The following is a 15,398-nucleotide window of genomic DNA, read 5'->3' as shown; positions in this document are numbered from 1 at the left end:
CGTTGCCGACAGAATTCGATCTCGTTTTAGGGGCTGAGGTCAATCGGTCATCCTCGATCGAATCTTCATCTCCCTGATTCTTCTTTCCGACCGGCTTTTTTTTTCTTCCTTCTTTTTTCCCACATCGTAACGACTCGGAGTCTCATCCTCTCGCCCATCATGCGGGAGGTCAACTTCAGCATCCCTAATGTCAACAAGGCTTCTGTTAATATCACGACCACCCTCTATGACCGCCGTGCTCTCGATTGCACATCGACCCTGCCGCTGATAAATTCCCTCAACCACCTCGCCTACCTCACCACATCCTCCGCCCGCATTCGCGATATCCTCACCGTCGATGGCGGAATCGAGAGACTGGTCTGCATCCTCAAAGAAGGCCGCAGTCGAGATCTGATGGAGATGTGGAAGTGGAGCCTCGCTTTCCAGTGCGTTGTCAACATCGGAGTGCGGGGCTCGGAGAGTGTTCGAACGAGAGTCGTCGAGGCCGACATGGTCCCCGTCATTGCGACTATTCTTGACAATTATATCAAAGTGGTTGACAAGGCGCGCGCACGGGCGGACACCGAAACGCAGCGACACTCATCCAGGCATCATCCCAAAGCCGTGCCCGGCCCTAGCGATGCCGCCGGCCGGCCCTCTTTCCTTGACTCGTCGAACGTTGATCAACGTGCCTCTCGCCGCCAGGCCCCTCCGCCAAACATCGAAATCCCCCCGTTCTTCCAAGAGAATCAAGCGACCGACTCCAATGCCATGGACGTTACGTCCTCGCCTCGCATGCCGATGGCCTCTCCGCCGGAAAGGAATCGCCACACACAGGAAGTTCCCAGTCATAGGCCCAACGATGTCCGTCATCCGCACTCGGGTCACCGTCACCGGGCGATACAGCCCCTTGCCACCGCCTTGCCCGCCATGGATGCTGCCGACGGCTTCGGTCTGCGCCCGGTGCGTGACGCCGAAAGACTGCCCAGCATGCTCCCGAGCTTACACAACGGCCTCGCCTCGCAGCCCGATTCTCCAACTACCCCAAGCGGCCCGGCGCAGCCTCGCAGCGCTGCCCAGGTCAACGCTGCTAGACAACGGCCCGCCCTTAGACAGCAGGTATCGGCATCGGGCGAATCGGACGACGGAAATGGAGAAGGGTCTACCATGGAAGACGACACCGCTTCTGGGGAAGCGGCCGAGCCTATAATTGGTCTTCAGAATCAGATGGAAATCGATGAAGTTGGCGATCGGCAGGGCATGCTCGAAGGCGTTTCCAACGCCCATGACCTGACGGTAACTGATCCGTCCGAGGGACAAGAGGCCGAGACTTTCAATATCACCCATCGGTCTACCGTCGACGGCAGTATCATTAACAACGACACCACGCCGACGAATGGAGGATTAGGCTTGTCTCCGACGCAAGCCGTCAACAACGCCAACTCCCCTACTCTTGTTCCCAGCCCTTACTCTCTTTACTGGCGCGACCGATCGACCACTCAGAACGTCACCCAGAACGTCCTAACCACGATGCCCCGAGAGGAGGACGTCTTGATGTCCCTTCAACTCCTGGCATATGTGTCCAAGTATTGCAACCTCCGATCCTACTTCCAGCACTCCCACCTCGTTCCGAAACTGAAAGTCGACCGTGAACTCCACATTCTCGAGGAAGGTGCCTCGCCAATTGAGCCCGTCGAGGATGAGGACGAGTACCTTCTGCCCGACGACGTCAACATCTTTCCCCTCGTGGAGAAGTTCACGGTGCGGCATCACTCCAAGGACATGCAATACTGGGCCTGCGTGGTCATGCGCAACCTTTGCCGTAAGGACGAGTCCCGGGGTGGCATCCGGCAATGTGCATACTACAAGTGCGGCAAATGGGAGGAGTTCCAGCGTCAATTTGCAAAATGCCGCCGTTGCCGCCGCACCAAGTACTGCAGCAAAGATTGCCAAAAGGCTGCGTGGGTGTACCACCGTCACTGGTGCCACACCACGCCATGATATGAACGTACGAAACTGTTTAATTCTCCTAATGCATACTGGCTTGCATAGCGTCATATCTGCCATGTGTTTCTATTTCGCTTCTTCGATTCCTACGGTTTTACATCTACCAGTGCATGGCATTTCAGAACCTGGCGGCGTTCCTCTTCATCACAAAGATACCTTTTGTCGTCTCTTTTTCTTTTCTCGTTTTCTTCATCATATAGTGCAGTTCGTCCCTTTTTCATTCCTCCTTGACTTTTACCATTTAGCATCCGTTTACTTGCACATCTTCCGTTCTCATCATCTGATCATGGTTTTGTTTATCTTCTAATTTGTCCTATTAACGCGGGGCCCAGAGTCTGTCATCCTCCCTTTCTGGGTATACAGCCTTTGGCCATCATGAATATGCACACCTCATTGCAAATTACCATCTTATGTGATTTTCATTTCTTTTTCTGTTTGTTTCTTCTACCTGACATTGTACCCGCCTCCAGGATCCTATTGTCTTGACGTCGGATGATTCTCGTTTGTCAGTATCTGTTTGGCATACTCCTCCACACTCACAGTCCCTCTGGAGCGATTTCACTTGGTCTTTTGTCTCTTCTGTTTTTCGATATCCCATCATTGGCAATCCTTGGTCTTGGCCTTTTCTGTACGTGCCAGTGGATGGCATATCTTGTCTATTGATTCATCTGCAACCATATGCATAGTATCTGTTATTTATTTTTATATGTGACGAATTGAATACTCAGAGGGCCTGTTGGCCTTGTTATGTTTCAAGGCTTTCCTGCCGAAGTTCTTCCATCTAGATTATCATTCCCATCCAAGCATTCGAACGGACGTTCTGTTACGATTCTTCTTTCTTGAAGCCGTACGTTGCCTCCAATCGCGACTCCAGATGCTCAAAGGCTGTTAGCGCGCGTTTGCCTGGCTCCAATTTCCCGGCGCCACCCCCGAACCCGACTTTCTCGTCGTACACCCCCTGCTCTTCGCATTTCTTGCGATACGCAGTCACCACTTCGCTGGGAACGGGGACCAACTCCGTATTGTTCAGCGGATGGCAAAAGAACACGACACTATACCGATCACGGGGATTCGGACTCCGCTGCTCAGACAAGGGAAAAACGACTCGATGAACGGTCGACTTGAGCAGACCATCCGTCCAATAACTGAGTAGGTCACCGATATTGACTAGGATCGGCGGGAAGACGAACTCCTCCGTCGCCGAGCTCTCTGTGACGGCGGCGGTTTGTCCCGGCTGCACGGGCACAGGGGCCCAGGTCTTTTCGGGCGTCAGGATCTCGAGTCCCGGCTGTCCGGGACGCTGGAACAGGAGCGTGATACTGCTGTAGTCGGAATGGGCTCCTGCGCGCACGTCCTGGTCGTGCTTGTAGGAGGACGTCGCTGGGGAGAAGATCGATGGGTAGTAAAGATATCGCAGGATACTGCCCGTTGACCCTAGGCTGGGATCATGGCGGGTCGTGAAGAAATCGTCGGGGATCTAGAAACCGGCCTGGCAGTGAGCTCCTGTTACATACTTACATACTTGGGATCTTCCATCATCCGGAGCTGGGGATCGTTCTAGGCTACTTACCTGAAGACCAAGCGCCAGGAGCTTGAGGATCCGGTCGCAGGTTTTGTGGCATAGGTTTGCGAAATGGTCGATCTCGGACTCATGCGGTGCCAGCGATGGCGGCAGAGGTTGCTGGGCTTTGCCGTTCTTGAATTCGCCGAAGTTGAAGCCTCTGGATGAGGTGTTAGTTGGTCAGTGGGTCATTCGTTTCTTTTGGTAGAGATTCTCGCTTGGTCGTACTCTTTGAAATCTCCTGTCTGGATTGTAGATATGGTTAGTTATGTTAGGCTGAGAAGGTTAAAGGCTAAGAGGTCTCATCTATACTTACCCGCTGATGCTCCGGGTCCAAGGTTTCTACATGCATACCAGACCATCCCCGGTTCTAAACGCATACAGTCAGTCTACATCATCACCGTCGACAGAGTTAGCTTAGCTGAACACACATTCGGTTCGATCCGACAAGTCTCCTTTTCCTCTACCGGAGACATGAAGAACTCCTTTGACTATTGCATTCACCCGAGTTAGCGAAATACGTTCATTCCGTGGCAGATGCGCCCGATACGTCAACCAGGGAAGAGTAAGAATGAATGCCATACTAAACCAAAAGCCCTCTTCACATCTTCCGGGGCGAAATCCGTGCCCTTGCTGTTCACATAGAGGAATCCATACTTGGCCGCGGCGTCTAGCATCGCCTTTCCCACGGCGGGGTCGGAGGGGTTCGAAATGTCGATTATCGGTAGTTCGATGGGGGGTCCGGCCATGGTGGGTTCTTCCATTGTCGTTGTGAGTCAGAGACGATAACTACTCGATCAAGGGATGAGGGTGTTTATTGGATTATGTATCCAGAGATCTTGGAAAGCGAGTGGAAGAGAGGAGAGGAGGAAAGAGAGGAGATCGACATCCAGTCACATCTTGTCCATTAAATATCGGCAACCGTTAGGCCAGGTAGGTTCCTTATCGACCTCGCGTGGAGAAGTTCGGACCATGGGACCCTCCGTGGGATTCATGTCATTCTACTTTTTACCAAATGGATTCTCGTTATCGTCGGGGTCTTCTCCACCACACCGGTTCTGAAGAGTACTCCGTATAAAGGTAGATAGGACGGTGGGAATGGTGGTAGGATCGGGGGGTGCGTATACTTTCTGTGTAGGTGACTTGACGATGTTACCTGTTTTGGAAAGGACTGGATTATCTAGAGTAATGGGGACTGTTGCAATAATAATTGATCATGTCAGGTGCAATGAATCTAATTTATTTCTTCGTGTCCTTATTTGTTTACGTTGTCTGGTGTGTTCAGTATATGTTTAACTATAGCTACTAGGTACACATAACAACTTATACCTATGTATGCTATTTCTGGAGATAGTTGTAGGTAAACAACAATTGGCATGCATTGCGCAAAACAGTCTCCCGATCAAACCCTCGAGTCCGACCCATCTCTAGACAGTAAATGCGCAGAGGCGACGTTCGAAGGTGAAGTGGGACAAGAACAAACGGCCGCTCTTCCGCCGAATTGAATTTGACCCCCGTCACTCTTCCGCTTCGTCTCCTTCCAGCTTCACCTCATCCCACTTTGCATCTTTCTTTCCTTCCTTTCCTCTCCCTGTACTTACCCCCCTCCTCCGCCTCGCGCCTCCCCTTCTCTCCCTCGACCTCCACCCCCACTCTCGTACTTGAGCTACTTTCTATTCCTATCTCTCCCCCGTTATCGGGGCTCTCGATACCTGAAAAGTTGACCTCACTTTCCTAGCTCGAAGAATGCCGAGTAAGCTTCCTTTTGCTCCCTGAGCAAACCCCATCGGAATGCCATTAACTAACCCGCGTCCTTTTATCTCCAGTCCGTCTTTTGGATGAATGGGCCGCCCCCCGCACCCAATCCCTCCCTCTCTCTGTCCTCAAAGGGGCCGTCGTCGGTATCGATGCGTCGCACTACATTTCCCAGCACCTCCTCCAGCCCTCCACCCGCGAGCCTCTTCTGGTCGCGTTGGGTGGTTTCCCGTTCGCCCTGAAGACCAATATCGAAAGAGAGCTACAGACGCTGAAAGAACTGGGCGTTAGCTGTTTCTTCGTGTTCAATGGCCTGGACTTCGGCACGAAAGACCAGCGGCCTATCGTGCAGCCGGAATCGGCGCGGTCATTCGAGCAAGCTTGGGATCTCTACGACCAACAGCAGGCGGATCAGGTGGTCGATGCATTCAGTGGTGCTGGTAGGTTGCCGCGCGCCCTCTACCGCTGCGGGTGTGCTCCGCATGCGCTGACTGGCTTCGTCTTCACCCCCTCCTAGGCACTCCTCGACCGGAATCCCTCTACCGCTTTTTGCAACGCATCCTTCTCGCACATGGTATAAATTATATGGTGGCTCCCTATAATGCCGCGGCCCAGGTGAGATGACGATCTTTTTCATGGTTCCTACAATTGGGGAATGTGTTTCTGACGGCTCGCGTCCCTGCTCTAGCTCTCCCATCTGACCAAAGGCTCGAACCCACTGGTCGACGCAGTCTGGGGGCCGTCGGAAGTGTTACTTTTCGACATCGACAAATTGATTACCCGGGTTGATGCCGATCCGGCGCAGTTTTCCTTTCTCTCCAAACAAACGTGCCAGGACGACCTGGGCCGACTGAGCACCGAGCAGTTTATCGACTTTGGTCTCCTCCTAGGGTCTTCGTTCCTGTCAACATGCCCACTCTTCGAGAATTCGGCCTTTCCCGGTAAGGGCGCTACTCTTCGCGACGCCCTACAGCTGTTCAACACGACGGGACGAAGTGCGCTCGCTCTCTGCGCCCACTACGAGGAGGATCGCCGCATACAGGAGACTCGCTACACGGAGCGTTATAAGCGTGCATACATGTCCATCAAACACCATGTGATCATGGACGAGGAAGGCCGCGTCGGCCCGATGGATGCAGAGCACGCCCCCTCCGACGTGCATGAGCTGACCAGCCTACGGCTGCCGGAAGAGCTCTATTTCTACCTCTCTAGAGGCCTGCTGAGTGCCGACGTGCCGAACCATCTCACGTCTGGCGAGGTGCTGGTCTCGCAGCCGTTGGGCGTGGAAGACACTGAGATATATCGTCAGGTTGCGGGTACCACTCTCACTCCCATCCGGACGCAATCGATTGGATTGCTTTCAAACTCGCTCCATAGATTCTACCAGACCAAGGTCATCAACGTGCGGCCCTGGTACGACGATAAGGCCGACACAACGATCAACCTCAAGAGTCTTCCCTCAGTCAAGGATACAATCCAATCATGGAAAGTCCGCACCGATCAACTTCCGGAGGGTGTCAAGAAACTCCAAGTGAGTACAGTCCCACTCTTGATCAACCGTCATGACTAACCGAATACCTAGGCAACCTCTGGACCTTTCAAATTTGCTGTGCAAAGCTTGAAGGACTCGGAATTCGTTTCCAAATCTCTCTCGTCCAAAGACGTCCCTGTACGTTCTCTACCCAGCCTTGTTTTGTTTTTACTGGGCAACAAACAGGAGTACTGACGATCACCAGGCACTTTCGTCGCAGGATGAAATTTTCAGCAACGTTTTCTGGCGTTTCCTGCAACTTCGCGGTTATATCGACCAGAGTTCACATAAGCTAACTCCGTGGGGAGTTTGCCTGGAGCAGGCGCTCTCTGTTCTTGATCCCAACGATGCCCTGGAAGAGCCCACCTTCCTTGCCATTGAAATGCTTCGGCTTGGATTGATCAACTCGAAACATTGGTTCTCTCACGTGTCGGGAGGTCCCATGAGGGGAACCGGTAAGCGCAGCCCATTCCTTCTCCCCAGTCCACGGCGAATAACTTGAGCTCACTTGTAAACTCTAGATGAGGACAAGAATTTCAACATGCTGGTGTCCCGGATTGCGTGCATTGCCAAGTTGCAACACAAGAGCATCGGCTATTCCGGGCCACTAAGCAGGCAACTGCTGTGCTACCGCTCTCTGATCTCGGAGGTCCGCGCCGCGCTCAGGAGCCTGATCGAGGTCGTCTTGACCAGTCTGTTCCTTAGCGGACATGCCGACCGGGACCGGAATGACTGGAGTGAACTGAGTCTGAAGTAAGTGGAGTACAGCACGGACGATTACCGTGGCTCTTGCTAACCCGATGCAGGCTTCCATTCATCAATGACAATGACTGTGGCCTGGGCATTGCCGTCCGCACCTACCTGGATGACCTGCCTTTGCAGAACAACCCGACGTCGCCGGAGGCACGGGCTGAGGTCAAATCGAAGGGCAAGGATTGGTTCCAACACTGCGACAGTTTCGTCGGCAATCTGGACCGCGCCTTTAAACTATGGGATGCGGTAAGTAGTCGCTGGCCGACACCCTGCGGAGCCCACATTTACTGACATCAGAACTTCCCCACAGGTCTACAAGGGGACACAGAATGCCGGCAAAGACTTCAAGGACGGGCAGATGTTTGTGACTGCCAACCAGTGGCTGAGCGAGAGACGGTAAAGGAGGAACTGGGCATTGTACGGAGTAGAGTGGGCAAGTAATATGCAAATGCCAATAGGGCCTAGAACAAGCTCTGCCTCATTTATGCTAACATGTCTACTCGGAAATACCCTGCTGCCAATTCACTCATATAATATCATACAACATAGATTCCACGTCATGATAAGTTGTAGTAGTAGTAATAGTACGCTGATATATCATCTCGTTTCTAGATACCATCCAGACCAAAATCAAACAAAACCAAGGACAGAAACAACACAAATATCTACAGTTCGTCCTTGGTGGCCTCCTCGTCCTCCTTCTTTTCACCCAAGAAGCGACGCAGCACATTGCTACGCGAGATGAGATCATCGATCTTCTCGGGCGCCGAGCCGCCCTTGGCCAGGATCTTGCTCAACCGAGCAAACTCCTTGGTGGCGTACTCGTGGTTCTGGCTCAGCTTCTCGGCAACCTTGACATAGTACTGAGCGTACTTGTCCTGGAGGCCCTTGGCGACCTTCTTGACCTCCTTGACGAGCTCCTCGAAGCTCTCCGAGGACGTGTACTTGGCGACCAGGGAGTCCAGGGTGGGGATGGTGCCGGCCTTGTCGTCGAGTCCGCCGCCGACCGCACGGTGGGTGCCAGCCTTGGCGTTCAGGAACTCGAGGAAGGCCACCTCGGAGCGAGCCCCGGAGTAGGTCTCGCCTTCCGTGGAGCCCTTGGGGAAGAACTTGATCGTCGGGTAGCCGGTGACGCCCTGCTCCCTGGCGGTGGCGCGGCCGTTCTCGGCATCAGCGTCGACCTTGGCGATCACGACGTTGGACTCGAGGGCGAAGTCGTTGGCGAGGGTTTCCCAGGTAGGGGCGAGGTTCTTGCAGTCTATATTCCCAGGAAACCGTCAGTATCAAACAGAACAACGAGGGCATGTGTACAAAAACGCCCCCCACCAAAACCCATAGATGAACAAACAAAACAACAGGAATCTACTCACGTCCGCACCAAGGCGCCGTAAACGCAACCAGAACATCCTTCTCGCCACCGACAGTCGTCTTGAAGTTGGAGTCCGTCAGCATCTCAACCCTGCTGGGCTCCTTCTTCGGACCGCGAGGCTTAACACCCGTCTTCTCGGTGATGAAAGCCGACAGACTCTCGAGGTCCCGACCGCCGTTGTACTCGACGGGCTTGTCGCTCTTGCCGTCGAACCATTTCAGCGTCGGGAAGCCCTGGATACCGAAGCGCTTGCCGAGATCACGGTTCTCGTCCGCGTCCACCTTGCCCACGGTCACTTTGTCCTCGGCGTGGGCGAACGCCTGGGCCAGCTCCTCGTACACGGGGGCCAGGTTCTTGCAGTGGCCGCACCAGGGGGCGAAGAATTCAACCAGAGCGGGCTTGCCGGACTTGAGCACGACGTTGTCGAAGTTCTTGGGGATCAGATCTACCACCGCGGAGCTGGCCGTGACGATGCCGACCAGGAAGGCGAGGCAGCTGACGAGCAGGACGCTCAATCGAGCCATGGTGAGTAGGGCAGGGGGTATTGTTATTGAGGGTACGGTTCGGTTCAATGAAAGGGGATATATCGAGAAGCAGCTCTAGCCGGGGAGGGAGAGACGGAGGGTCAGGAGTACGCAGTACTTGCAGTGATTATTTATTCGACTGATTAATGCGCATGGAAGCTCCGGCGGAGGAAGGCGGCAAAATGTGGGGCGGAAGAGGACACTTGGTAACTCCCGGCTGAGTCATCCGATCTACAGATTCAGGTGTAACGGAGAGAAGTGTTAACACCTAAATAGTTTGCATATTCATTTCTCACCTTTTTATTTCTTTCTAGACTTATAATTTAGTCAACACATTCGTCGTTCTAATGTACCATTAGGTGCTGGGTGTGTAGTTTGTTGAGTCATTTGCTAAGATCTTTTCATGTATGCAACACGAGGACCTCTTCTATATCCTGTGGATGCCTGAGGCACAATGCACTAATTAGTGGGAACTCAATTTCCTTCTAACCAAAACCGGCCTAGACCAGAGGGTCACTTCCAGCGGAAGTATGAGATGTCGACTGTACTTCATCCTTATCATTCACTCCAGATAGAGTAAATAACCCCAAGAATCACGCCACCTTGGTGTAGCGGGAACAACTCTCACAGATGATAAAAAGTTTGATGAGCTTCTTGCCTCGGCTCGGACGAAGATGGACGCCTCTCAACTTCACCAACCCCAATTTCATTCGCCTACCCACAACTTAGGCAATCGAGGAAGAGACGATCCCGGGCTATGTGGCTGGTCGATACTATCCGACTCGAATCGGGGAGATTCTCCAGGACCGGTACCAAGTACTGGGGAAATTGGGGTTTGGAGCGAGCTCCACCGTCTGGCTTGCGCGTGATATGGAGTGAGTAGGAAGTAGACAGTTCCCTGGGAAGGGTTCCACGTCTGGGTTGAGTGCTCTAAGCTAATTAGAGACATAGCTATCGCCGTTATGTTACTCTTAAGATCTTCATCAGGTCGTCGTCAATGGGCCAGCAGCTGGACGACGAGCTTAATGTCTACAGACGTATCCAAGGGGCTTCGCGAAATCATCCTGGGCGTAGGTATGTTCGATCACTGCTGGACAGTTTTGATATCAGCGGACCTGAAGATGAACATCGATGTCTTGTGCATCCGCCGCTCTGGGAGAGTGTGTTGGATTTTCTACATCGTAACCCAGTGCGAAGACTGCCTCCGCCCATCGTAGCAGTTACTCTTCACCGTCTATTTCTTGCGTTAGATTATTTGCATAGCGAGTGCAAGATCATCCATACTGGTACCATATTCTAGGGTTTCTCAGCTGTCTATTGTTTCTTTGCTTACCCACATACTAGATATCAAAGCTGATAACCTCATGTTCGGCATCGACGATGATTCCGTTTTCCATGATTTCGAAGAGAACGAACTCCGGCACCCCTGTCCACGAAAGGAACTTGATGGAAGGACAATCTATACCTCCCGCGAACTCAAGATGCCTAAAGACATAGGCGCGCCTGTTCTCTGCGATTTTGGCTCGGCCGTGTTCGGAGATGAAGAGCACTCAGAAGATATTCAACCTAATATCTATCGAGCACCCGAAGTGATTTTACAAGTTCCGTGGACCTATAGCGTTGATATCTGGAATGCCGGATGTGTGGTAAGTAATTCGATATCCCTGATGTAAAGGCCTGGGGTTTATATGATCGTCAGATTTGGAATCTTTTCGAAGGAGGAGGTTTGTTTAGCGGCCAGGACCCTGAGTTCAAGGCTTATAGGAGTCGGGCTCATCTTGCCGAAATGATACGTCTTCTTGGTCCGCCGCCGAAAGGGTTACTTAGGCGCGGGAATCTGACGTCAAAGTTCTTTTCGGAGGAAGGTAATACATCTCTGTCCCTCTAATGATACGATCTAGATCGAGAGGCAAACACTAACCGTCGCTGACACTAGGTGATTTCTGTGCTGGAATTCCAGTGGGAGAACATACCCCGCTTGAACAAAGGGAAACCAGCCTCGAGGGAGAGGATAAGGAGAAGTTTCTCTGCCTTGTTCGAAAAATGCTGCAATGGGTGCCAGAGAAACGAAGTTCTGCTAAAGAGCTCGAACAGGACGAGTGGATTCAAGGGGAATTGCATAAATAGCTGTCTCCCCTTCAGGATGCATCACTGGTGACTCCGTGGTTGTGTTTTAACAGGAGGCCTGGACTCCAGATGCAAGCCCGCCATGTAGTTTGGAGAGATCTCCTAATCGATTTCTTCGTGATCCTGGAATGGCCAGAACAGGTCTACTGACTTGAAATCGTCCTCATCTTCTGCTTCAGCTAGCCACTCCGCCTTGAGCTCCTTGTTCGTCTCCATGACTGCTTCGTATGCTTCATGCCTGACCCATCCATCTTCTCCTAGGTCGTCCAAAAGAGACCGCCAATGCTCGAGTAATATCGTCGCCTTAAACCAGTCCTCTTCAACACGATATAATTCCTCACTTTCCTCTTTATCGAAAATAACCGGGCACGCGTTCTTCTCCGGATTGCTCTTCAACTGCTCCCAGCGCTCAGTAAGTCTAATGAGTGCTCCTTTCAGCGTAATTATATTGCCACTCCATTGGCGGCCAGCTCTGTCCACTGCATGTTGCCGAAGTGGCAGAAGGGGGTATCGAAGTGCCTCAAGATGGACTTTGTTATCCCGGCCGTTGAATATCACGTACAGATAGAACAGCATTCGCCGGCGATGAAGCTCTTTGGCTTTGGATTGCTCTTCGGGACCTAGGGAACTGTAATCGTCGGGCAGGGACGGCTTTTCCAAACTGGTGGGCGGCTCGGAGTCTGGATTCTCAAAGAGTGGCGGATTGCCCGCCGTGAGTAGCAACGGGAGAATGGAGCTATGTTGCCAGTCGACGATGCATGATACTTCACAAGAGTCCGACACAAATACGTTGGATGGGTTTAGATCTGGGCCGGTTAGAATCAGAGGGCCATGGATGTTAGCACTGGAGCTTACCTGTATGTCGCATGGTAGGCATGTTCATTGGGCTCTCCCGATCTTCAGGAAGAATGTACGGCGCCAGTGAGATAAACTTCTGTAGAAGATCGAGGTAGATCCCTGGGGAAATCGCCCCCTTGACGATATTGTTATGAGGGAAATCATTTCGCTGCGGCTTGCCACATCGACGGGTCCATTCGAACTCCCGACAGCCTACGCTTCGAACATATTCCCGATGGTCTCTCCCTACACACGGTCAAAAATTCCAGTTCGTCAGGTGTGACTGGGAGTAAAAGACTGACAAGGCCCGCGTTCCAAATCAAGGGAGGCGCGCTTTCCCCGCCAAAACGTATAATCCGCGGAAGGTCCTATACAAAACCGGGCTTGACTATCATCCTTATGTGGCGTTCGATAAATATCATGTTGGAGATGTGGATGTATAGAGTGTGTATAGTAGAGGCTGCCGTAAGATCCAAACGGGATTGAGAACAGCTTCCGTTCGATATCGACGTAGCTGGTCACTAACTGAACCCTTTCTTTCGGGGTAAGATCAAACCAGCGACGATCCAATGGCTGTCCAGGAGCCTTCTCCATGATGATATACTCGGTTCCCACGGCGTTGTTGCTTTGCGAGGAATAGGCGTAAACTTGCGGCACGGGTATACCTCTCGTCCGTAGAAAGTCAAGCGTCGCGACTTCGCTTTCGGTCGCCAGCTTCGTGGGGACGGTGACCGGGTAGGGAGTCTTGGCTATGACCTCGAAGCCATCGCTCATGGTGAGAACAAAGACCCTGTTGAAACCACCCTCTGCAAGTTTTTTGATTTGGAGGACGGCGTCCCTACCGACGCTGCTTGCGGCCACCGTTTTGAGCGCTTCAACGTCAAATTCAGCATATCGCTCTTCAAGGCGACGTTTTTCGTTGAATATGTAGCGCCCAGCCGTATAGGCGAAAAGGTCTTGATCTGGTCCCGTGGAGATGACGCACGGAACGGCCATTGTGGATAATGACTGCTTTGATGAACCGAAGGGATGAGTGCTGAGGTGTCTTCGATGCAACACAACAGCGCTCAGCCTCGATATCAACCTAGACGATATTGCAGGCCACAGCATGACAGTCCCTTTACAAGGAAGTTCCATAGAGTACTAATGGTCTCTGTGCCGGCGGTCTCTTGAGGATGATCGAGCCACGTGATTGGGATTAAGCATTGAATGCGACCTCATCATCTCTCACTCTCAAGAGACAGACATCTGTGTTTCGATGATGCAACTATAGATACTAATCATCATTAGCGTGGCCCGTATAATAGGAAAGAGAGGTGGATCTGGATGATTAGTTATTCTGAAACTGACTTTGCCCTACGAGGTGGAGCCAAACGAGGGAATAGATTGGGGACAGGCTGACAAATGGCTTTAGCTGTAGTTATGGTACCATCCCTTGTCACTGTCTTATTGGTCTATACAACGCTAAATTCTTCCTATTCTCATGATTAGAAATCCCGTATTATAAGACTGGTCTGTTTCATTTCCTCAATAGCGTGGAGCATGATGATGACACAATAAATGTCCTGATGGAATGAATGAGAAGGAAGTCATTTGTAATGTTTGCAGAGATAGATGATGACGGAAGTTATGTCGAAATGACTATATAAACAAGCCAATGTCTTAGACATCCACATAACCACAAGGAATACATTCAATCTCTTGTCCTTTGATTCAACAGACAGATTCGCTTGCAATATATCCTACTCCTTTCCGCCGCTGACATTTCATCACCATGCCTTCTTATCTCATCACCGGTGCATCTCGCGGAATCGGAGTAGGCATCTTCTTCCATGCCAATTGGAACCTTTACTAAGTAACCTCATCTGATAGTTCGAATTCCTGCGCCAACTTGCCGCCGACCCCAGCAATGTGGTCATCGGTCTCGTGCGCAACAAAGCGGCGACAGAAGAAAAAGTGTCCAAGGAGATCCCGGGGGGAAACGTTCATCTTGTGGAAGCGGATTTGACCGATTACGATGCACTCAAGGTTAGTCTTGTCTCTTGTTGAGAGCGATCAGTGATTAGCCCTGCTCACAATGGAAGTAGAGCGCCGTTGCGGAGGTCGAGAAAGTGACCAGCAGTCTAGACCATCTGGTTGCAAATGCCGCATGGGTATCTACCTGGTCGGCCTATGAAGGGATCGGTGATCTGTATGCTCTTCCTGATCTGCTCCCGAGAACTTCCTGCTGACGAGCTTGTGTACAGCGCCGCCAAATCGCCCAAACAGCTAGACGAGGATCTTCTAAATTCGATCCGCGTGAACGTCCTGGGCAACATCCACCTGTTCTCGCTGTTTCTGCCATTGATTAAGAAAGGTGACGCCAAGAAGGTGATCACCATCACGTCCGGAATGGCAGATATCGAATTCATCTCAGCCTTTGATATTGTCGCGGGAGCGCCGTATTCGATCAGCAAGGCGGCCATGAACGCAACCTATGCCAAGTTCAGTGCCCAATATAAAGAGGACGGGATCCTCTTCCTGGGCGTCAGCCCGGGACTGGTCGATACTGGTAGCTATGATAATCGTAAGTCTGCTCCCTCGCTCACTCCACTCGGCTTTACGATCCATGGAGACGAGACTGATTGACTGTATCGATAGAAACCCCGGAACAAGCGGCCGGTGCGGCCAAGATGGTTGGGAAGTTCGCGACCTATGCGCCTGGCTTCAAGGGTCCGATTACTCCTGGAGAGTCGGTTCGTGCGGTCCTCGAGACCATCCATAGGGCGGAGATCAGTAAGGGTTATGCCGGCGGGTTTGTTTCTCACTATGGAAACAAGCAGTGGCTCTAGATGGAAAGACGGTAGACGTACCTGGTCTGTTTATTGTATGGAGCAAGAATCGCACAGGAAGCCCAGGAGGCTGGTTATAATAATGTCGAGAAGACTCCAGGTAGTAATGAGGAAACACCAATGA

The 15,398-nt window shown here is 52.0% G+C and overlaps 8 protein-coding genes across 8 annotated transcripts; 4 read left to right on the top strand and 4 right to left on the bottom strand.

Annotated features, from left to right (window-relative positions):
- Nucleotides 1–159: 159 nt before the first annotated feature.
- samB (MYND-type zinc finger protein MUB1) lies at nucleotides 160–1,980 on the top strand (the record flags this gene model as incomplete). The annotated part of the gene is made up of 1 exon (XM_046084712.1): nucleotides 160–1,980. One exon carries the CDS (start codon nucleotides 160–162, stop codon nucleotides 1,978–1,980), a length of 1,821 nt encoding a protein of 606 aa, XP_045940675.1.
- Nucleotides 1,981–2,809: 829 nt separating this feature from the next.
- Nucleotides 2,810–4,311, bottom strand: LDX57_003073 (putative oxidoreductase, 2OG-Fe(II) oxygenase family; the record flags this gene model as incomplete). Its single annotated transcript, XM_046084711.1, has 6 exons — nucleotides 2,810–3,463; nucleotides 3,557–3,707; nucleotides 3,776–3,792; nucleotides 3,864–3,917; nucleotides 3,979–4,038; nucleotides 4,132–4,311. 6 exons carry the CDS (start codon nucleotides 4,309–4,311, stop codon nucleotides 2,810–2,812), a joined length of 1,116 nt encoding a protein of 371 aa, XP_045940674.1.
- Nucleotides 4,312–5,293: 982 nt separating this feature from the next.
- LDX57_003072 (MKT1 family protein) lies at nucleotides 5,294–7,986 on the top strand (the record flags this gene model as incomplete). The annotated part of the gene is made up of 9 exons (XM_046084710.1): nucleotides 5,294–5,300; nucleotides 5,374–5,742; nucleotides 5,820–5,917; nucleotides 5,991–6,833; nucleotides 6,885–6,971; nucleotides 7,039–7,288; nucleotides 7,355–7,586; nucleotides 7,640–7,832; nucleotides 7,897–7,986. 9 exons carry the CDS (start codon nucleotides 5,294–5,296, stop codon nucleotides 7,984–7,986), a joined length of 2,169 nt encoding a protein of 722 aa, XP_045940673.1.
- Nucleotides 7,987–8,251: 265 nt separating this feature from the next.
- LDX57_003071 (protein disulfide isomerase family protein) lies at nucleotides 8,252–9,479 on the bottom strand (the record flags this gene model as incomplete). The annotated part of the gene is made up of 2 exons (XM_046084709.1): nucleotides 8,252–8,844; nucleotides 8,957–9,479. The coding sequence occupies 2 exons, from the start codon at nucleotides 9,477–9,479 to the stop codon at nucleotides 8,252–8,254; spliced, it is 1,116 nt and encodes a 371-aa protein (XP_045940672.1).
- A 997-nt stretch (nucleotides 9,480–10,476) lies between these two features.
- Nucleotides 10,477–11,152, top strand: LDX57_003070 (uncharacterized protein; the record flags this gene model as incomplete). Its single annotated transcript, XM_046084708.1, has 2 exons — nucleotides 10,477–10,765; nucleotides 10,824–11,152. The coding sequence occupies 2 exons, from the start codon at nucleotides 10,477–10,479 to the stop codon at nucleotides 11,150–11,152; spliced, it is 618 nt and encodes a 205-aa protein (XP_045940671.1).
- A 556-nt stretch (nucleotides 11,153–11,708) lies between these two features.
- LDX57_003069 (uncharacterized protein) lies at nucleotides 11,709–12,182 on the bottom strand (the record flags this gene model as incomplete). Its single annotated transcript, XM_046084707.1, has 1 exon — nucleotides 11,709–12,182. The coding sequence occupies one exon, from the start codon at nucleotides 12,180–12,182 to the stop codon at nucleotides 11,709–11,711; it is 474 nt and encodes a 157-aa protein (XP_045940670.1).
- Nucleotides 12,183–12,716: 534 nt separating this feature from the next.
- LDX57_003068 (uncharacterized protein) lies at nucleotides 12,717–13,439 on the bottom strand (the record flags this gene model as incomplete). Its single annotated transcript, XM_046084706.1, has 1 exon — nucleotides 12,717–13,439. One exon carries the CDS (start codon nucleotides 13,437–13,439, stop codon nucleotides 12,717–12,719), a length of 723 nt encoding a protein of 240 aa, XP_045940669.1.
- Nucleotides 13,440–14,217: 778 nt separating this feature from the next.
- LDX57_003067 (uncharacterized protein) lies at nucleotides 14,218–15,274 on the top strand (the record flags this gene model as incomplete). The annotated part of the gene is made up of 5 exons (XM_046084705.1): nucleotides 14,218–14,259; nucleotides 14,316–14,471; nucleotides 14,531–14,634; nucleotides 14,690–15,009; nucleotides 15,084–15,274. 5 exons carry the CDS (start codon nucleotides 14,218–14,220, stop codon nucleotides 15,272–15,274), a joined length of 813 nt encoding a protein of 270 aa, XP_045940668.1.
- Between the last annotated feature and the right edge of the window lie 124 nt (nucleotides 15,275–15,398).

This window comes from Aspergillus melleus, assembly GCF_016097325.1.
Source record: "Aspergillus melleus strain CBS 546.65 chromosome Unknown contig2, whole genome shotgun sequence".
Lineage (NCBI taxonomy): Eukaryota > Fungi > Ascomycota > Eurotiomycetes > Eurotiales > Aspergillaceae > Aspergillus > Aspergillus melleus.
This window is presented reverse-complemented; position numbering and strand designations above follow the sequence as displayed.